Raw genomic sequence first — 20,753 nt, forward strand, 5'->3', positions numbered from 1 at the left:
AATTTCGAATTAAAGCGCCTTGTTTGCCCTCCTCCATCTTCTATGAAATCACAAATATCAAATGACAGCAGCAATCAGTTCACGTGCGGGTTTTTATATTTTGTTTTATTTTCTAATTCCACGCAGACACATCCTCCTCCAGTTTCATCTCCCCTGCCAGCACGACGATGACGACGATTGGTCTTATCGCCTCCACGGCGTCCATGACGAGCACGACGAGCACGGCGCGCACCACCCCCAGAAAGTGCTTCTATGCCAGAGCAGCACGCCATTAGCCGCAGCCGCAGCCAACTCGTCCCGCTCTCTCTTTATATCGTGGGTTCAGTGTGGTTGTGATGATAGACAGCTCACGCGATATCAGCACAGCCACCGATCCAGCGACGCTGCAGGAAGTAGCCATACCCACGCTCCACCCACTCAATCAATCCACGCTTGACGCGCCCATCACCTGCATTTCAACGGATACCTACGATAGCTACATTGCAGCAGCCACCACGACAAACATCCATATCTTGAGCCGCGACTTGCACCTGCTCCATACGCTCGAGTCACCCGCCCCCCACATCCACAGCCTCTGCCAAAGATACTTGGCCTATATCCACCCCCACCCCACTTCCACTTCGGGTATTATCGCCGCTAACAATCTCAATTACGCAGACAGGCCGAGCTACTCCACTGCCGAAATTGCCTCCCATCTCGCCAGCTACATTGAAGCCGGCTACAAACGTGGGCACAACACTTTCGACTCTCTGCGCAACACCTACTACAGCAGATCAGCGCCTGTTCCGAGCGAGAGTGTGAGTGCATCACCTCAGTCTCATTCTCAGGCTCAGGTTCAGTTTCAAGACTTATACCGCCACAGCAAGCATACACACGTAGTGCGAGTGCTCGACATACCCACTCAGCGCACAGTCGGTCTATTCGACTCGTCGCTTTCCCCCCTATCACACATCTCGCTCAGTCCTAGCAGCAGGAATGTTTTGGTAGCAGATACCAATGCGCACGTGTTCCACATCTACGAATTGCGTCCACGCCCGCTCATCGGCGTGCATATGCGCGAAAACGACAGCGATTACGACTGTGTGTGGCACAGGTATGCACTGAGGCGGGGATACACGACTGCGCGCGTGCAGAATGTATCTTGGAGCAGAAACGAGAGGTGGGTAGGTGTCACTACGCACACGGGTACCACACATGTATATCCTCTCAACCCTAACTCGGGTGGGAGAGTCACTGAGGCGCATGTCTCAGGTGAGCCTATCAGCATGGGGGCGGTGAGCAGTCACTCACACTCCCACTCTCACCTCTCTACCACCCTCAACAGCATTGTCAAAATAAGACCCAGTGGGTCAGACGAGGGGGATCGGCAGCGTTGGCACACAATGCACACTATGCACTCCACGCACTCGGCTCACTCCACACGCTCCCCCTATGATGTCGCTTTCGCTTTCGCAGATGTGCACACACCCGCCAAGGGCAGTCTGGTGGTGTATGTCGCCGACAGCGCCCGAGACAAGTTTGCGCAGCTCGACTATACACTGAGTTGGAGCGAGGGGGGTGACTTGAGCGAGAAGCAGATGCAGACACAAAAGAAACCTCCCTCCGTGCATGCCGCACTGGGAAAGGTTTGCGACGTGGTCACACAAGAGGAATCAAACGGGACATCAAAGGAGCAGCATATTTCACACACCATCTCACACCCCAGCAACCCTCCCCCCATTTGCCAAATGTCGCGTGGCGAGATCGAGACATTTGACGTATCGGCTTTGCGTAGTATATTCTCATCGCGACAGATTGAATTCAGGGCAGCGTCGACGGATATACTAGCGCGGTATGCGGATGATGCGACTGAATTGATACGCCACTCGTATGTGTATAGAGTAAGACCGGAGGTGGAGGTAAGGAAGGAGAGGGAGAAGGCTAACGATGACGAGAAGAAGGACAGTAACGATAATGACATAGAAAAAGACATAGAAAGCACCATCGAATACACCATCGACCCCTCGTCTATCCATCACATCATCCCGGCTCTGCCCAACGGCGTCAATTATAAAAGCAGCTTGTCACTGCCTGATCAGCACACATTGAGAAAAATAATCAAGGGCTCTTATAGTAGAATCTCATCCACGTTCGGCAGTCCTGAGGCTGTGGCGGGCGGAGACACGGAAGACAATGATACTGCATCCGTAGAGGGTGATGTGAGGGTGTACAAAGAGGCAAAGGAAGCGTCTGAAGAAGCTGACCGCTTTGTTGTTGGGCTGGTCGACGATGAGGAGGAAGGGGAGGGGGAGTGAGAGGGAGCAGCCATTTTGTGTCTTAATTCTTGCGCGCAAGCGCACACACACACACGCGCGCATTCTTGGATAACAAACAATACATAGATATAGTACATTTCCAACTACTGCAGAGGTTCTGCACTAGAGGATAAGCGGTTGACTGTGGGAAGTGTGAGTATTAGTTTAGTTATCGAAACAGCATGCAATCTACTCACGATGAATATACACATCAGTCCCATATCCTTCCATGGAGATAAGGCGCAGATCGCCACCGACTGAAGGAGGGTGAGATGAAAACAGTATGATGCACTCAACAACTCACAATAGCGTGCGTAAAGTCTCGATAACGGTAAGCCATACCCAAGACCGGCCATCGGAGCTTTATAGTCGCTGCCCGATTGCTCGAATTCGGGATCAAGGGCCGATCCCTCCATGGTAGTGTACATATACGTCCAGATGAGCGGGATAGCGCTGCGCGGTATACCACCACCCTCGTCCGAGATCTTGATAGTAATATCCTCATTCCCCGCTGCGACAATCACCTTAATAGGTGGCATCTGATCTTCGGCATCCACTCCGAAGCGCTCGATCACAGCTCGAAGGGAGTTTTTGATAATCTCAAAGACGATGTGGTTGAGGTGTCCAGGAACGTACGAAATTTCAAGATTGGGAGGGCAGATGAGCTGAACCTGTGGCGGTTTGAAGAGAGCGTAATGATCCTCAGCAATAAAGCGAGCATTGTCGATCGCTTCATCGCAAACATCGCGCACATTCGTCCTCTTGCATATGATGCCTACGTAATCAGGGTGGTGAGGAGTGAGAGCGTTGAGAGCGACATGCTGGCCAATGAGGAAACGTATACCAATGCGCGACATGTAAAAGCGATCTAGGAATGACTGAATATCAGTGTCGACACCACCCGCACTGCGCTGATGTTGTTTGTACTCTAGCACTCCTTGCGCTATAGTCGGTACGACGCTATCGTGTCGCCGTTTTATACCCTCGAGCAACCGCGTGAAGCTTTCGTTGTAGTGCGCGACAGAAGGTGGCCATTCGAGATCGGGTGTGTGAGCATGGTAGCGGGATTCGATGGGGATGCGACGGTATTTGTGTGTAGTTTGTGCGGCGTTATTGCCGTTGGTATTCCCGTTGCCGTTACCAATACCATTCCCGCTCCCACTCCCACTCACTGGACCCGGCGTGTTCTCATCTTCCAGCTGCGCTAGATTCGGACTCGCTTCGGGAAGTCGGTCGGCGCGTCTGTTGGTCGGAGCGAACAATTGCGCGCGCACATCTGGCGGAATATTCGGCTGAGGGAAGTGTACGAGCTCGTCGAACGAGTGCGCATACCAACCCAGCACCTTCCTTATACTGGGCATCTCCGAGAGTTCGTTCGGTAGCGTGTTCAGCTCAACGCAGCGGTGCGCTAATCTTATTGGCAGCTCTTCCGAAAGGAAATTGCCAGCTCGCAACAACGTCCCCTGTGACGGATTAGATCCGAACATAACCATCTGCTGTAGTGATATACCCGACTGTGGGAAACTTGAGAAGTGGAGCAGCTTGTTCCACATCTTGGGCGTGATATTGTAGAATGCACTGCTGGCTGACATTTCTTGAATTAATCGTCGTCGTCGTCCGTGAAAGAGTGACTCGACTCGTATAATTCCGCTGACGTCAATTGTCATTCCCTCACGTGCACTCTGTTCCGATATTTCTCTATTATCTGTTTTTCACAACCGATGCAAGGTGATTGATAAATATACATGATTTTACTTTTACATCTTCACAGCTGCCACGCTGAGTCGCCATAGAGCTGAGCGCCTTGACTGCGCATTGGGGCTGGAGCGTGAGAATAGTGGAGCTGGCCCAAGTGTGTTGGGTGGGTGACTGGGAGGTGAGGAGTGTGTGGAGTGTGGGGAGTATGAGAAAGGTGCTGGACATGCTGCAAATGCTGTACATTGGGGAGGTGCATAACGGGTGGAGAAGGACGTGATTGTGCGTGTGTGTGTGTATTAGGGTGTGAATGAGAGTGTGAGTGTGGCTGCATTACTGGCTGAGACCCTGACCCCGACACCACCCCCGACGTCTCCCCTTGAGTCTCTTCCAGACCCATAAAATAAGGCGAAGGAAAGATCCCATCAGCCGTAATATCCGACAGTTCACTACTCAATACATTCACGCCAGGATGTCTATTCGGCACCTGCGGCTGTATAGGTTCGGTAGGGCACGGGAAGACGTCATTCCAGCCGACGCCGATAGGCACGCCCTGTGCCTCGGCACTCTCCATCAGCATCCGCTTGATGCCGCGTGGGCCGGGTGCATGTGCGTGTTCGTGTGATGATTCTCCATGCTCACCCTCACGCTCACCCTCTTCATCCTCCGCCCGCTGTATGTCGTACACATCCATTAGCATGTCGTACGCCCGGCCAGCAGCTGGCCATGTGATCACCATAGCCTTGAGCGCTTCCATCGTTCTTCGCAAGTTGCGCCGCGCAACTGGAGCGATATCTGGATACTGGAGGTTGAAGCAGTGAGTAATACCCGCAGTGAAGATGTGGTATATAAGAAGACTGGGAGCTTTGTTGAGAAAGTCGTGTCGCGTGTTAAGCGAGTTGACAATAGAGGTAATGGAGTTAGCCGCCATGCTCATAATCTGGTGCGAAGGGTAAGGCGATGGAGTGGTGACGTAAGGGCGGTGGAGTAGGATGAGAGTGCAATGGAAAGCAGTGTGTAGCGTGAGGACGTGCGGAGGAGGAAGGTGCTGCGAGGATGCAGTGTATTTGAGATGGCGTGGGAGATCGATGGACCACTGATCGACGCGCTGGTGCAGCTCTGAGAGCATCCCTATACTGTCTCCGCTACCGTGCTTGATCGAGTAGCAGTGCTCGAGTATGCTGTTCTCGAGCGCTGATAGTCGGCTGAAGTGATTGAAACATGACAAAGCATAGCTCGTCTGTGGAACTGTCCAATTAAACGGATGGTCCTGGTCATTTAGATCGCACGCATCTCGACTGCACGTCACATGCGCTTCGATCGGCATCCAGGCTTCGGTCTCCTCTATCTCATCTTCTTTGCACTCGCGCGTGTCGTAATCTCTCCCACGTATAGCCGTCGGTCTGCCGATGTAGGAGGAGATGTACGTGTCGAGAATAACACAGCCGTGCCATGTCCGCTTCCGTGCTTCTACTTCAACGTCACTCAAGCGAATGCGTCCGTTAGGGTGGAAATGACTGACGTCTCTGTGCAAGCCTAAGTCTTCAGCCATGCGCACAGCGTGTCCGAGGAACATCCATGCACTCTTCATATCACCCAAACCAACACTCCTGTAAGTGAGAAGTAGGAATGCTTGTACGCTGGAGAGACGCGAGTTTGGGTGATCGAGGTGGGTGATTTCTCTCGCTCGCTCTATGTATAAGGTACCGGCTGCCCAGAGAGCAGGGTAGTCGGGGTTGTTGACAGCGCTGTAACGAGAAGCCACACCGAATACACAGAGAAGGAGGAGAGTGGGGAAGGATTCGTCGGGGACGTCTGGGTTGTGAGGAGACGATTGCTGAGACAGATTGAAATTTTGCAAAAACCAGGATTTGTGGATGATGGGGAGAACAGGATGGACGTAAGAGAAGTAGAGTTCGATTAGCTTTTCCTGGACTTGCATGTCAGGGAGACATAGCTTGGCACCACTCAACTCGACCACCTCGGTTTGACTGAGCTTTTTAAGTTCATGGCTGGCTGGCCAGATGCCGGGAGCAGGGAAATTCCAAATGCCTTGTTGGTGGCGCCTATTGTTTGTGATGAGGTGAAGGCCGGAAGCTTTACCATGGTAGCGAATATTTTCGTTTTCATCGATGGAAAGCTGACCGATGGAGTCAGCGATGGAGTCATCGATGTGGGTGATAGAGGGAAGTTGCGTGGAGTGGTTGGGGAAAGAAGGGTAGTCGTCTAAACGTCTTCTTTGAGTGTGGGTGGATTGTATGTAGCTAGAGTCAGCGGGGAGAGTGGGAGAAGGACCCGAGGGAGCAGAAGGGCCAGAAGAAGCAGAATGAGCAGAGCCCCCGAAACCCCCAGAACCAGTCAAACCAGCACCCAGAACTCCCTGTACAATATCCTTTGTAATTGGGTCATTTTGTGTGATTGAATTGATAACGTGCGTTGAACCGGGTAATTCAATGAGATTAGCCAAGACCACCTCTAACCTGCCAAGCTTATCAGATAAGCTGTCTATATAGCCTTTAGGAGGGCCTCTCTTTTTAGTTGCACCTTGGAAGATGCACTCTGTATCATCATCGCTGTGAATAAAAAAATCGAGTGCTTAATCAGCGATGACGTACCAACTCTGGCATTTAGGCAATTTTCACAAGGGCCATCTGCAGCGTTGTTCGGTCGTGAGCATTTTGATTTAATTTTGCGGCAGTGTAAGCAGGCTGCGTGGGTGTAGAGAGGTGGGAAATGGGTGTTGAATAATGGGAAGATGAGAGAAATGGAGTAATTGAGAGATAAGAGATGGGAGATAAGAGATGGGAGATAAGAGATGGGAGATGGAGATGAGATGAGATTAGCAAGATCAGCATTCTCAATGAAAAGACAACGCACCTTTTGAAGATCTCTTGCGATGTTTGTCAATAGGATTAGGATTGTTATTAGGGTTGTTTAGATAATTATTTAAATCTAAATTATTATATTCATCCATCGTTTAGATAATGGTTGTAATGGATCAAGGTTGAATTGATACAGTGATGAGCCAGCACAGAAAATCGAATAGACAGAAATTAATTTCAGAGATCGAAGATGAGGAGGAGGGGAGTGTGCAGGTTGGAGGATTGAAGGCGGAGAGGGATGGAGAGGGGGTTGCAGGGACAAGGACGCAGACGACGCAGACACCGACAAAGACTCCTACAAAGACTCCAACAAAAACTCCAAATAGGCGTGGGAATAGAAGGCAGCCTCAGAGTGTACCTGCGAAATCAAGTCAGATAAACTGGGATATGCCAGTGAATAACCAGCAGCAAAGGAGGAATGAACCGTATAACTGGCAGGAGGTGTTGCAGACGTTACCTGGAGCTGGAGCGGGGGTATCAGGTGTATCAGCAGCACCACCTACAGCCCCATCCTCATCCACAACACCTAGAAAGAAAACAAAAGGGAAACAGCGCACGAAATCAGCCAGTGATGGGATTTCAGGGTTGAATTGGCAGCAAATACAATTGACAAGAAGCACAAACACGCCAAATAAGCCATATAATAGAAGACCACATACGGATAATCCAAATACAAATACAAATACAAATCCATACGCAGGTGCAGCATTTCATAATTCACCTGCACCAGATGAGTTGCCTGCACCAAAATTCCTCAAGTAGAATAAATGAGTCGTGTTTATACCAAATTGATTTTTAATTTTAAAATTACAAGTATCCCGATTACGTCATAATCAGATGGATATAATGGCATGTTGCCGCTTTAACTACTACGGTCATCATCAAATTAGTCAATTAAAATGGTTAAAGAATCTGTTGCAGTTATTGGATCGGGTGAGTTGAAGTTTCTTACGTAGACAGACACTAATCCACTCATAGGCAACTGGTTAGTTCACACGTACAATCAATTAAGCATTCTCTCATACAAATCACAGGGGATCAGTTGCCGCTAGAATGGCTGGTCAAAGCTGTTTAGAGAAGCCTGACTTATTCGAAAGAGATGTCCCTATGTGGGTTTTCGAAGAACAAGTCGATGGTAGAAACCTCACAGATATCATCAACGAGAAGCACGAGAATGTCAAATATCTTCCTGGCGCTAAATTCCCTGAAAACGTTATCGCAAACCCAGATCTCATTGACACGGTTGAAGACGCAACACTCCTGATCATTGTCATCCCCCACCAATTCCTTCCAAAGACTTTAAACACCCTTAAAGGCCACATCAACCCAAAAGCACGCGCTGTTTCTCTCATCAAAGGTGTTGAAGTCGTTGGTGATAACATCAACATCTTTGCAAAGGTTATTGAGCGTGAATTGGGAATTAGATGCTCTGCTCTCTCCGGCGCAAACATCGCCAACGAAATTGCTCTCGAAAAATTCAGTGAAACTTCCATTGGTTACGCTGACAGAAAAGATGGTGAAATTTTCCAAAAACTCTTTGACAGACCTTACTTTAGAGTTTCCATCGTTGAAGATGTTGAAGGTGTTTCTCTCTGTGGAGCAATGAAGAACATTGTCGCCATCGCTTGTGGTTTCAACGACGGTATGAACTGGGGTGACAACACAAAAGCTGCAATCATGAGAGTTGGTTTGCTTGAAATGAAGAGATTCTGTCAAGACTTCTTCCCTTCATGCAAAGATGCTACTTTCGTTGAAGAGTCTGCAGGTGTTGCCGATCTCATTACCACCTGTCTCGGTGGTAGAAACCGTAAGGTCGCCGCTGCTCACGCTGAAACTGGTAAATCTTTCGAGCAACTCGAGCAGGAAATTCTCGGTGGTCAAAGATTGCAAGGTACAGGCACTGCAAAGGAAATTCACGAATTCCTCAGCCACAAAGGCAAGGTTGACAATTACCCTCTCTTCAAGACTGTTTATGAGATTGCCTTCGAGAACAAGCCTGCTAAGGAGCTTACTTCTAGACTTTAAAACAGCAGTTAACCGTAATGTTTTTGTTTGAATAATGTTATATATAATGACTTTTTGTTATAAGTGAGTTGGTTATTACAAAATAAATCTGGTATATAGCGACTTTATATATAAATAGTATTCAGTCGTGTGCACAATTCTCTCGCACTTACTGGTGTCGCATGCGTTGGAAGTGTGACTACCGTCGTGCTTGTGTATGCCATCTTGCTCCCGACGTTACTATTACTGATCACTCGATCTGGTGGTGCTGCTTTGTCGAAACTCTGCACATGGTCGCTGCCGAAGCTCACGCTTCTCTTGCGCGTCAGTGGGGATGGTGTATTGAAGCTGACTGGTGGGGGTGTTTTCAATGTGCTTTTCTTAGCGGGCGACGTGGTGTGTTTGGTGTGTTTATTGTGGCTGCTGTGACTGCCGCTCTCTGCGTGATTTGTTTCATTTGTTTGGTTTGTCTCCTTCGCAATTTGTGAGAATTGAGTGAAAAATGTCAGCAAGTTCAACTCACACTTTCTATACTCCCAATCTCCAACCCTAACCCATGTCCACTCGGCGCACTATATGCGTAGCTGTTACATCTGAAGGAGCTATCTTTGCTGATATCGTACTCCAAATCTTCAGCCTCGAATATCATGTCAATTTCTTGATCTCAATGATGTCGTCTCGCAAGATGGCATATGCTGGACTATGTTAGGAATTATTAATGACGCACACCTCCCCCCGCTTTACATTCATTACTTCCTAATCGAGTTGCATGTTTCATATGTGAAAGTTTTATACGTCACCAGTCGTCATTGCACTCACCCTCAAACACAAATATTTCCTTATCCGGTATACTTCCTCGGTGATCTCTCCGCGTATCGTAGATTATCTCCACATGATCCACTTTCATGCGCCGATTTTGTGCTATATTTTATTAGCAACAGTTCTGGTACGTGTACGTGCATAAATACGTAAATAATGATAATAAACATAAATTAGGCGTATCAATAAATTTAAGTCAATATATAACTAGCGTTATTAGAGATATGGAATATTCCTGTCTTTTTCCGTGTTTAACTTGTCTTTCAATCACATCACATCTCCTCTCCTCCTCTGCTCATCCTGCAGACGTCTCTTGGACTCCACTCTGAGTGTCTCCCAATCCATGTCCTGTACTGTATTCTCTTCAGCGCGCTCTTCAGTGCTGCCGTTGTCATCCGCATCCACCTCATCCACCTCATCGCTTAATCCTAATCCTATATGCTCAGCGGGCAATCTGAACCTTTGTGAGGAGCGTGAAGGAAGTGCATTGTTTTGCGATGAATGCGAGTAGTGTGGGTAGTGAGTATCTTGTGTATTTTGCGTATTTCGCGCAGCTTGCATATGCGTCGCCTGTCTCCCACTCCCGCCTCTCTCGCCCCGCTCAGGCGCAGGACTAATATGTTCGATAGTCGACCGACTCTCGCTGTGGCTCACCGTGGGTGTAGGTGTGTACGGCGGGGGTGGGGAAGCGGAAGAGACACCTTCGAATGGACTTGCAAAAGCACCTGTGAATGTACCAGAGAATGCACCCACAGTCTCCGTCTCCACGCCATCCTGGTTCACATTATACCCGTCGGCCACTGCCTCACTCGATCCTTCACCCACGCGCGCACGATCCACCACCGTCTGCGATGACCCACGCTTCTTCTTCAGTTTGCGACTCAAGTAGCTTGTCATTCGAGAGAGTGAGCTCGAGCTGCCACTGTTAGTGCTGTGTTGGGATAGATCCGAAGATGATCCTGACGAGCCATTAGAGGAGTTGTTGGCGGTATTGTTGTTATTGTTGTCATTATTATTATTGTTGTTGGTGCTGGTATGGCTAATATTACTGGTAATCATATCATTACTGTTGGTATTGTGAACGTTGCTACTGCTGCTAATGCTTGCTTCTGCTCCTCCCCCTACCCCTCCCAGCCCTCGCTCAGGCGTTAACGAAAAATCATCCAACATCCGACTCGTCGACTGGATAGGTCCGAGTGCGTCGCGGCTCTCGCTCGCTATGAGATCCCTCTCTATGCTGGATTGGCGGGAGTGTACGGGGTGTATGGGGTGTGTGGGGTCTGTAGAGTGTATAGGATGTGTTCGGTGTGGGTGTGCCTGGAGCTGGTGGCTGCTACTTCCACTCCCACTCCCTTCGCTCCCCTCTTGTCTTGTCGCAAACTCGTCCGAAATGGATGTAGGTAGTGGAGGCACCGGCAGTGTCCCGTAGCTATCGTCACGCGGGAGGCCATTAGCACTGCCATTGCCGCTGGCGCTGACACTTCTACTTGCACTCCCACTCCCACTCCCACTCCCACTCCCACTCCCACTCCCGCCAGTACCGCCGCCCACTACTGCACCTAGACTGGACATGGTTGTCGTCGAGTCGCGTGCTGCGACTATCCGCGGCGAGGCTGCTGATCGGCTTTGGCTGTACTCTGTCGGCGCGCGCTCGGGCGTGTGCCAGCTGGTGATACTCAGCGGGCCTGCTGAGGTGATTGAAGGGGTGTGAGTGGGTGTGTGAATGGGTGTATGAGTGGCTATGTGTGGGTGAGTGTGCGTTTGTGTATGCTGTGGATGCTGTGGATGCTGTGGATGGTAAGGCTGGTTTGAATGCTCCGATGACTCGCTAGATTCGCTAGACTCGCTAGAATCACTCGAATCACTAGCCCCACTGCTCTCGCTACTCTGACTGATCTCACCCGTTTCCCTATTGAAATGTCTAGTCTTTCTCTTCTTGGTCTCTTCATCCCCCTCCGCACTCCCACTCCCACTCCCGCTAGTCGACGGTGTGGCGCTGCTAGCGCATCTATCTACATCCATGACAGGCGTAGCGACGAGGGAATTTTCCGTAATGCGAACGACGGGAGCAGATCTCGATGTGACAACGACAGAGTCCGACAGACTCGAGCTCCTCACTCTATCGCGACTGAGGGTGTGTGGCAGATTAAGAGTAGTTGGTCTATCTCTCACGCTCCAGCTGAATCTCTTTTCCTGAGCAGCAGGGCTGACAGCATGTCTAAAGACAGACTCGATGCGCTCCTCCATGCGCCCCGCCCACGCCGCGCTGCGGGTGGTAGCGCGCGCGTGCACCAGCGCCTCCTTGTCAGCCGCCATCGACGGTACGCTTACGCTTGTGCACGCCAGAGCGAGGTGGTGCAGCGCGAACGCGGCGAGAACTATCCCCATTCGCACACCCACCCACGCCACATGCGCTATAAGCACACCAGCTGCGTAACGCGTCAGCTGGGCGTCTGTGCGGAAAAAGGCGTTGACCGGTATAGAGAGGAGTGCGGGGTGATAGAATTGGAGGATTATCGCGAGCGAGACTGCCGCACGGGGTATGCACGTGAGTATTATCGGGTAGTCTGCGTAAACATTGGTTAGATGGTGGGTGGCGGCTTAGTCAAGACTCGCACAACTCACTGTTCAGGTAGTGGTGGGTACTTTCGAGCGTGTAGTCTCGCTTGCTCTGCCGCCAAGCCTCCTTGCGTATATTCCAGAGAAATCTGAAATGCTGCACTGATCTCGTGCTGCTCAGATTGAACAGCCTGTTCGAAACATATGCACTGGTCACAGGCGGTCTGCCCATTCCCCAGTATCTGTTGTACGCATACAGATCAGCTATCAGGATTATGAACCAGTAAACTGCAACGGCTACCGAGTACACGGCAAGTGCCCAGATGTAGCTGTTGAACTGAATCAGACAAATCAAGACATAGAAAACATTCGCGTCGAAAAAGATAGAGACTGGTATGTGGATATATATAACCATCATGTAGCCAATGTAGGCTGGTATACTAGGCCATTTGTACTCGTGTATGTTGAAATACGGCTCGTTGAATCTTGGTGGAGCCGGTGGATGTTCTGATTTCACAGTGGTGGTTGTGGTGAGTGGTGTGGGGTTGCGTATTGTCGTTGATTGTGAGTTTCGTGTATCGTGTGCGTCGTGTTCGTCGTGAGTCTCATGTCTTCTTTGTTCGTTGGGCGTGTGCGTGGTTTGATTGGCGCTGGTTTGATTGGCACTAGTATTCTCACCAGTACGCTCCCCATCCAAGATGTCCTCCCCACCGTCCACCAACGGCTGCAGCCAATTAGGCAGCCAGTTGTTCAACGTGTTGAGCGTATTCGTCGATGGCTTCCCGTTCAATTTCATCGTCACTGAACAACCATACAACGTTTCTCAATTCTCGGAATTTGAGATTCCTGCCTTGGCTGGCTTCCTACTCGGAATTCGGAATTCCAACTATGTATCCTAAGAAGGCACGCGTGCTTTCCCCACAAACGCGCACATGCCTTAGAAATAAAATGTTTCAAGTTTAAAGTAAAATATAATATTTGCATGTACTCTTGTTCATTTCTACAATCCTAAGTAATAGAATACTTGGGACCACCACCTCCCTGTGGCGTCGTCCATGTGATGTCTTGCGTCGGTGTCTTGATCGAGCAAAGTTTACAGTGTATGCAGTTTTGCGAGTTGATGACGAATTTATGCCCCAGAGCATCCTCTTTCCCGCCATCCTCAGCTGTGTCTCTATACTCGTACACCGCCGCTGGACACGCTCTGCCAAGCAATCCTCCATAAACACCCACATTCTGCGCTGTGTGGTACTTGGGTGATGACGTCAACTTCAGATGCGACGGCTCATCCTCTTCGTGGTTCGTAGACGTGCGCGATACCGATGTGAGTATATCGAAACTAATTTTCCCGTCTGGATTTGGGTATTCGATCGGCTTGTAGTCGTGCTTTGGTCTTGTCTGGGCGTAATCAGGTCCCGGGTGATGGAATGTCCAAGGCGTCCGTCCCTTCAACAAGAGACTGTCGATGCCCGAGTATATCAATCCACCGAGGTTTCCGAGCACCGAATGGAATGACGGTCTGATGTTTCTCACTTCATGTAACTCCTTCCATATCCAACTATTTTTTACCTTGTCCTCATACCCTGCCATATCAACAGAGGCAGGTTGGAATTCCACCTCTTGATCCTTCTCATTCGAGATACTCTCGTGCGCCGTTTCCGCGGCAAGCATACCACTCTTCATCGCGTTGTGCACACCTTTGATCTTGGGCACATTCACGAATCCAGCTGAGCATCCAATCAGCGCACCACCTGGGAAGTGGAGCTGGGGGATGGATTGCAAACCACCCTCATTAAGTGAGCGACCTCCATAGGCTATACACTCACCACCGTCCAACAAATCCTTGAAAACAGGGTGGTGTTTCATCCTCTGGAACTCTCTAAATGGTGAGAGGTATGGATTGTGGTAATCGAGGCCAATCACGAGACCAATTGATACGAGATTGTCTTCCATATGGTAGCACCAGCTACCGGCGTAAGTTTCGTTGTCGATTGGCCATCCAACCGTGTGGGTGATGTTGCCTGCTTGGTGTTTCGATGGGTCCACACGCCATACCTCCTTAATACCAATACCGTAAGTTTGTTCATCCTTACCTTCTCTCAGCTTAAAGTGGTTAATTACTTTCTGGGAGATAGAGCCATGCGCGCCTTCGGACAAGAGAGTAGCTTTGGCGTTGAAGACCATACCAGGCTCAAAGTGTTCAGTGGGTTCACCACCCTTCCCGACTCCGATCTCGTTAGTAACAACGCCGCCAACTTTTCCATCCACCCAGTTCAAACCAGCTGCCGCGAAGCCCGGGTAAATCTCAACGCCCAGCTCCTCGGCCTTCTCAGCGAGCCAGGCAGTTAATCTGGAGAGACTAATGATGTAGTTGCCGTGGTTAGACATCTGCGGCGGGTGTGGTATAGGCAGAGCGTAGTTTTTAGTGAGAAATTTCATGCTGTCGTTTGTAGCAGGTTGGTTGAGTGGAGCGCCGAGTTGTTTCCAATTTGGGAGTAGCTCGTCTAGCGCTTTTGGCTCGATAACGGCACCAGAGAGAATATGTGATCCAACTTCTGCACCTTTCTCCAAAATCACAACTCTGAGATTCTCGTTGAGCTGCTTGAGCTTGATCGCAGCGCTGAGGCCAGCAGGACCAGCGCCGACGATGCATACATCGCACTCGTCCTGTGCCCTGTCTGCGTCCTTAACAAAGTTGAATGGCGACGTGCTGTGGCCATCGACGCCGCTCGAAGAGAGAGATGAAGGCGTGGTGGAGAATTTAGGCAATAGCCGCGGCGTATAGCAGCCAGATCTCCTGAGTCTGGTGAGCCCACGCAGAATCATCGTCGTTTGAGATGAGATGTGTAGAGGTTGAGATCGAGTGCCCAATGAGAAAGCAGCCAATCAGCTTCATTGTATTTCTAAAGAGTAAAAATGAATTTTCTACAATAATTCAAGGCGCAGGGCTGCCGTCGAAACCAGGACCAGCTGCACCGGCGTTAGAGCGTGGGTAGGTGAGATAAGCGCTGCCCAATTTTGGTGGATCGCTGAGCTTTACGAATTCAGTCTTGACAGGAATCTTAGCCTGTGCTAGACGAAGGGCTGGAGGGTATTAGCAGGAGGTTTTATGTGCTAAGTGGTATATCAATACACACCCTCTTGAGCCACTTCAGAACGCATTCCACCGCCGCCAACTTCAAATATAACTTTGCCTGGCTGGGCTCTACACGCCCAGTATTCAAATGTACCCTTGCCCTTACCCATTCTGGTCTCGTTGCCCTTTACGCAGACAGGAATATCGGGGAATACTCGCATAAAGCACTGGCTGCCTTTGAGTGGCTTTATCTTGCGCTTGATAGACTCCTCGCAGCTCTGGAGCGTCTTGGCTGAGAGCCTGGTGCCTTGCTTGACCCTCAGGCCAAATTCACCGAATGCAAGGGTAGTACCAGCAGTGCTGCCACCAGTTGGACATCCCACTCTACCCTTGTGGCTTTTGCGGTACTATTCGAGACGTGCGTTAGACTATGGCTTCTGTTGGAGTACAACGCACTTTTGTCCGCCTAGGCGCAAGCTGGCCTCTGAATCTCAGCTGCTGGGACGACTTGTTGAATGTAAGCGAGGATCTGAATGCGGATATAAGCTGGTTGAGCATTGGTGGTGGGAGTGTGCAATGAAAGCTATCCAGTAGACCTAAACAGGAATCAAAGAATAAAAAGAAATACATATTGATAGGAACATAGAAACATAGAATAGATTTATGCTTTATACTGTACAACTTTACTTGGTCTTGGCCTTGGATAGGTGATAATTTATGCTATTCGCCTTTTTAGGTGCAGAGCGGCCCTATAAGCAGCAGCATCAGTATGTTCAACGGCTCATTAGAATATACACACCTTGGTCGACATGCAATTCGCAAGCGATGTACTGTACTGTGCACATTGCCCAACTCCAAGGAAATCACCGCTACTAGCAAAGCAATTGAGCAGCCCACTCAGCTCTGTCCCGCATGGTGGTGGATTTATATCTATTCGGTTAGGATATCCACTGGAACTCACTCCACCCGCACTCACTCTTCCTCGCTCTAACCTTGAGCTTATCCACTTTCACTGGAGGTTGATTATTACTAGGCTGCTTCTCTCCTTAATTATTCACCCACTCGCTGTGGTCCTCGTCGGATGCATCTTCCAAGTCGTTTGATTGCACACTCTGAGAAACGATGACACAAAATTTAAACCAAATTATACATTTCGTCCTTTACATCTTCTGTTGTTACACATTTCCTCCTCTATCCTCACGCCCAATATGCTAGTACTGCCATCAATAGCGACCCAAGCAGCAACATCGAAATACCGATAAATGTTTTAAACCTCCCTGCGTATTGCATTTCAGGACTTCTGAACCAATCATTCGCCACCAATTCCACTAGCGATCCGTACAACAGTATCCCTGCTGACAACGCTGTAATCGTTCCAATAGCTATCAGTGCTGACTTTGACCTAGGAGAGTATGTCTCTTTAATGCCAATCCCTATTATTATTCCCAGTGACGTGTCAATACTGAAGGCAAAACTCATAATGAAAATCTTCAGCTTGTGCCATCTCTCGAAACTCAATTGGGATATACGCGACCCTAATCCCATACCCTCAAACATCTGATGAAATACCAAGGCGATCAGGTAAGGTTTAAAGCTCTCCCCCGTTGAAACTGACAGCGCCACTCCTATAATTATTGAATGAAACAGAATGCCGCCCTCTAACAGCAAGACTTCCCATTTGAGTTGTTTCATTGCAGCTTCTGAGTTTGTGCGGGTAGACTCGGCGTCATACTGGATCTTTTTAACTGAGTCACTGACAGATATCATGTCACAGTTGCAGTTGGCGTCATTTTGTGATTCTTTTCTAAGTGCTTCATCGTGCGCTTGTTTTCGAGAATTAAAGCGACCACCCAGGTAATCAAACAGAAATACTATGTAAACGCCAGCTAAAACTATTGCTGCCGGTGTTTGTTTATACGCCAGTCCATCCAAACAATCATCGTCGAATTTGTGAATCGCGCTGAAAATTAAATGCACAATTGCTGTACACAGTATAACACCAGTACCAAAGTGCTGCACTATGAATAGCGCCCATTTAAAAGCTTTTTGTTCTTTGAATGCGTGAAGAGCAATTGGAAGATTAATACCAAGCGCACTTGCGACGAGCAAGATAAAAACAGCGGCAATATGTAGTGGCATGTTGTATTCTTCCGTACTGACGCTATTGCACTGATCAGAATTTTTTGAGGATTCAAGTATGTTGGGTATATGATTACATTGAAATGAAGAGATTGTGTCATCAAACACGCAACTCAAGCCTGTTGAGCAACTATAAATACTCCCCGATACGAAACATTCACCTTGCCCGATCGGTCCACTTCCTAATTCTCCGCGAATTGCTACCGCTGCTGATGCCGATATAATGGCTGCCGTGGATAGCAATGTAAGGAAAAACTGCATGCCCATTTTTCTATTTATGCAAGTGAGCTATTGAGAATCATCCGAAATGCTTGAAAAATAGGTTACTGATGACCGAAACGGTGCAATGACAGGGCGATCGTCTCAGGAACGACTATCTTTGCAACCTTGCAAGTCATTTTTAGTTTAATTTCACTAAAGTGATATTGAATTTGAGATGCATAATTCGTCTGTATCTCAATATGCGGCAAACTACTGCCCGTCAATCCAGGCAAAGTAGTAAATCAAGGAACCTCTAAATTGAAAATATAGTTACAAATCAAGCCCATTTACCGCTGTCGACGTTATTAGTATGGAACGACGCATCTTGAGACACTCACAGCACCGCCATCAAGAGTGACCCAAGTAGCAACATTGTAATACCCAGACATGTCTTAAAGACACCACTGCTTCTCATCTCAGGACTCTTGAACCAGTCATTTGCAATTAGCTCCACAAGTGCTGCATAGATCAGCACACCAGCAGATAGTCCATTGAGAATGCCAAGTGCGAGGAGAGCTGATTTAGAGTTTGGAGAGTAGCTTTCATGCACTCCAATGCCAATAGCTATACCAATTGGAGTGATCAAACTGAAGCATACCGCCATTATAAACACCTTCATTTTGTGCCAGGTTTTGAAAATCAAAAAACACACCCGCGAACCTAGAGCTAAACCCTCAAACAACTTCATCTTGTTAAAAATGTTTCTCAAGCTAAGTAAACAACCCACTTGGTGAAACACAATTGCAATCAGAAATGGTACGAACTGGTCTCCTCCTGTTGCCCCAAGAGAAACGCCAATCATCACACTGTGGAACACAATTCCTATTTCAAGCAGCGAGACTTCCCATTTAAGCTGACTCATTGCAATTTCTGGCGATATTTGAGCTGAGTCAACACTAGTAATGTCAGTTTTGGCAATGCATCAGGCTGAACCTACTCAGATATGTCATCTTTGCCATCATTTGACCTGTTTTCAGTCCTAGTCGCTTCCGCTAGTTGTCTTGTTTTTCTTGCAAAGAATCTCATTCCAATATAGTCGAATAAGAAGACGACATACACAGCGGCCAGCGCGATAGCTGCTGCTGCAGGCCCATACGCCAACTCGCCTATACAGTCGTTGTTAAACATCACAAACGCGTGGAATAGAAGATGAATGACTGTTTTGTGATTAGTGTATGCTATTTCAGTAATGGCCACTTACGAGCAGTGCAGAGTATAACCCCGGTACCGAAATGTTTCACCACGAACAAACCCCAGCTGAAAAATGAACGCATTTTGAAGCCAGAAAAAGCTATTGGAAGGCCCACTCCCAATGCACTGCTGACTAGCAGGATAAATATTGCACCGATGTGCAGCGGTTGATCGTACTCTCCTATATCGATTGATCCACACTGATCTGAGCAGTCACCGTGCGTATGTCCACCATGTACTACACAAGTGCCTCCTTCAGAGCTATTCGTCTCGCAAAGCCACACGCCGTTGTCAAATTCGCAGAAAGAGCCGTCGTCGCAGTGCCAATGCATCTCATGCTGATGACACGAACGTCCAGGGGGGCCTTGCATCTCTTTGCCTCCTGTGTCGCTGTCGCTCCCGTCTGTTATCCCACCAGTGGGCGAGCCTGAGTCACCTTCGCAGCGAAATGCAGAAATACTCGTGTCGAAAGTGCACTCAGCCCCACTCGAGCAGGTAAAAGTGCCGTTTGAGAGTGAGCAGTTACCTTGCCCTCTCGGACCAGAAGTCTCATTCCCATTTACTATCGCTGCTGAAGCAGCTCCCGCTGCAGCCAATAGGGAGAATATATAGCGCATATTCTGAAAATGCAATTGGAAGGTATAGAAGTGAGTTTCTGCTCTTTTTTTGCTCTCTGTATGAGATAACTGCGAAGGTCATTTCTTGGTATGGCTCGTCAGGCACCATGTGAGGGCGGCTTCCATAGGAAAATCGAGCACGAGACCAAGCTCACTGTGGCAGTACGCAGCTTGGCAGGCTTTGATTTGTATAAAGCAGAAAAAAATCTAGTTGATCTTCCACATTGAACGGAGAGAAAAAAGCGATGAAAACTTTTACCACACTGGCTACACTGGTAATTTCGTCGGCTTTCACACGCGCAGCACCATTCGACCACGCTGAATGGGTCAATCCTGACTACATTGCTCGAATGTCTATTCATGAATCCTGCAACGCAACTCAGACCATTCAGCTCGAGAAAGCACTCGATGATTTTGAAAGATTTTCACACAATGCTCAATCATACCTCCAGAGAGCAGGAACAGAAGATGAGTTGATTGACAAATACTTCGGCTCCTCCTCAAATCCAGAGAATCAACCCGTTGCAGCTGGGATATTTGCCAGTCTTTCCGATGGAGATAAAGCTGGTGCTTCGCTTCGATGCGACGATCCCGATGGACTTTGCGCCCTGTACGACGGCTACTATGCAGGTCTGTTATAAAAAAAGGGCTGTTCTAGACTAAAAAAAACCAACAGGACATCACAGAGGTACCAATGGCACTCTTGAAACTGTCATTTGCGATCTAAGCTACGAGACCCGCAAACCAATAGAGCAAGTTTGTGCTTTAGGTCACCTCGTTCCAGATGATCAAGCCGGTAAATTCTGGGGCATTGACCTTATACATCGCTTTTCACACTTGCCGATAGTTGCTGGTGGATCTGTTGGCCATGCAGCAGATGAATATGAGACACTGATCGATTTAGCAAAGAATAATGCAAGTGAAGCTGCTTGGAATATGAAGACGCTGCAGTATTTCGCTTTAGATGCGTGGGCTCACACCTTCGCTGTCCCGGGTGTTGGGTGCGACGAGTACGCAGATTCAGCTGATCAGTCTAAGTCTACACCAACACCGACACCAGAACCCGAGCCATCGCCTACCGATGACGCTCCGTTGCTCTGTCATACCCACGCTAATGGAGAAGAACACTGCACCACCGCCGAGTAGGAAATTGTAAAGTAATTCTGAATAAAATTTAACTGGCTTGTTATCTAAAGACTTATGGTTTATTATACAA

At 48.7% G+C, this 20,753-nt stretch overlaps 12 protein-coding genes across 12 annotated transcripts; 4 read left to right on the top strand and 8 right to left on the bottom strand.

Annotated features, from left to right (window-relative positions):
* Positions 1–42: 42 nt before the first annotated feature.
* J056_003548 (Breast carcinoma-amplified sequence 3-like protein) lies at positions 43–2,294 on the top strand (the record flags this gene model as incomplete). Its single annotated transcript, XM_009268764.1, has 3 exons — positions 43–83; positions 127–315; positions 362–2,294. 3 exons carry the CDS (start codon positions 43–45, stop codon positions 2,292–2,294), a joined length of 2,163 nt encoding a protein of 720 aa, XP_009267039.1.
* A 104-nt stretch (positions 2,295–2,398) lies between these two features.
* On the bottom strand, positions 2,399–3,886 carry J056_003549 (uncharacterized protein; the record flags this gene model as incomplete). The annotated part of the gene is made up of 3 exons (XM_009268765.1): positions 2,399–2,436; positions 2,492–2,551; positions 2,599–3,886. The coding sequence occupies 3 exons, from the start codon at positions 3,884–3,886 to the stop codon at positions 2,399–2,401; spliced, it is 1,386 nt and encodes a 461-aa protein (XP_009267040.1).
* Positions 3,887–4,059: 173 nt separating this feature from the next.
* Positions 4,060–6,963, bottom strand: J056_003550 (Cutinase transcription factor 1 alpha; the record flags this gene model as incomplete). The annotated part of the gene is made up of 3 exons (XM_009268766.1): positions 4,060–6,548; positions 6,605–6,697; positions 6,867–6,963. 3 exons carry the CDS (start codon positions 6,961–6,963, stop codon positions 4,060–4,062), a joined length of 2,679 nt encoding a protein of 892 aa, XP_009267041.1.
* Positions 6,964–7,009: 46 nt separating this feature from the next.
* On the top strand, positions 7,010–7,633 carry J056_003551 (uncharacterized protein; the record flags this gene model as incomplete). Its single annotated transcript, XM_009268767.1, has 1 exon — positions 7,010–7,633. The coding sequence occupies one exon, from the start codon at positions 7,010–7,012 to the stop codon at positions 7,631–7,633; it is 624 nt and encodes a 207-aa protein (XP_009267042.1).
* Positions 7,634–7,770: 137 nt separating this feature from the next.
* Positions 7,771–8,896, top strand: J056_003552 (Glycerol-3-phosphate dehydrogenase 2; the record flags this gene model as incomplete). Its single annotated transcript, XM_009268768.1, has 3 exons — positions 7,771–7,804; positions 7,850–7,856; positions 7,906–8,896. The coding sequence occupies 3 exons, from the start codon at positions 7,771–7,773 to the stop codon at positions 8,894–8,896; spliced, it is 1,032 nt and encodes a 343-aa protein (XP_009267043.1).
* A 104-nt stretch (positions 8,897–9,000) lies between these two features.
* J056_003553 (uncharacterized protein) lies at positions 9,001–9,524 on the bottom strand (the record flags this gene model as incomplete). Its single annotated transcript, XM_009268769.1, has 2 exons — positions 9,001–9,348; positions 9,399–9,524. The coding sequence occupies 2 exons, from the start codon at positions 9,522–9,524 to the stop codon at positions 9,001–9,003; spliced, it is 474 nt and encodes a 157-aa protein (XP_009267044.1).
* A 437-nt stretch (positions 9,525–9,961) lies between these two features.
* J056_003554 (uncharacterized protein) lies at positions 9,962–13,049 on the bottom strand (the record flags this gene model as incomplete). Its single annotated transcript, XM_009268770.1, has 2 exons — positions 9,962–12,261; positions 12,320–13,049. 2 exons carry the CDS (start codon positions 13,047–13,049, stop codon positions 9,962–9,964), a joined length of 3,030 nt encoding a protein of 1,009 aa, XP_009267045.1.
* Positions 13,050–13,261: 212 nt separating this feature from the next.
* J056_003555 (uncharacterized protein) lies at positions 13,262–15,079 on the bottom strand (the record flags this gene model as incomplete). The annotated part of the gene is made up of 1 exon (XM_009268771.1): positions 13,262–15,079. One exon carries the CDS (start codon positions 15,077–15,079, stop codon positions 13,262–13,264), a length of 1,818 nt encoding a protein of 605 aa, XP_009267046.1.
* A 109-nt stretch (positions 15,080–15,188) lies between these two features.
* Positions 15,189–15,887, bottom strand: J056_003556 (uncharacterized protein; the record flags this gene model as incomplete). The annotated part of the gene is made up of 3 exons (XM_009268772.1): positions 15,189–15,337; positions 15,391–15,736; positions 15,786–15,887. 3 exons carry the CDS (start codon positions 15,885–15,887, stop codon positions 15,189–15,191), a joined length of 597 nt encoding a protein of 198 aa, XP_009267047.1.
* Positions 15,888–16,526: 639 nt separating this feature from the next.
* On the bottom strand, positions 16,527–17,468 carry J056_003557 (Zinc-regulated transporter 1; the record flags this gene model as incomplete). The annotated part of the gene is made up of 1 exon (XM_009268773.1): positions 16,527–17,468. The coding sequence occupies one exon, from the start codon at positions 17,466–17,468 to the stop codon at positions 16,527–16,529; it is 942 nt and encodes a 313-aa protein (XP_009267048.1).
* Positions 17,469–18,006: 538 nt separating this feature from the next.
* Positions 18,007–19,537, bottom strand: J056_003558 (Zinc transporter 3; the record flags this gene model as incomplete). The annotated part of the gene is made up of 5 exons (XM_009268774.1): positions 18,007–18,022; positions 18,068–18,411; positions 18,457–18,625; positions 18,667–18,886; positions 18,931–19,537. 5 exons carry the CDS (start codon positions 19,535–19,537, stop codon positions 18,007–18,009), a joined length of 1,356 nt encoding a protein of 451 aa, XP_009267049.1.
* Positions 19,538–19,782: 245 nt separating this feature from the next.
* J056_003559 (Major allergen Asp f 2) lies at positions 19,783–20,683 on the top strand (the record flags this gene model as incomplete). The annotated part of the gene is made up of 2 exons (XM_009268775.1): positions 19,783–20,167; positions 20,214–20,683. 2 exons carry the CDS (start codon positions 19,783–19,785, stop codon positions 20,681–20,683), a joined length of 855 nt encoding a protein of 284 aa, XP_009267050.1.
* Between the last annotated feature and the right edge of the window lie 70 nt (positions 20,684–20,753).

This window comes from Wallemia ichthyophaga (assembly GCF_000400465.1).
Source record: "Wallemia ichthyophaga EXF-994 unplaced genomic scaffold scaffold5, whole genome shotgun sequence".
NCBI classification, from domain to species: Eukaryota; Fungi; Basidiomycota; class Wallemiomycetes; order Wallemiales; family Wallemiaceae; genus Wallemia; species Wallemia ichthyophaga.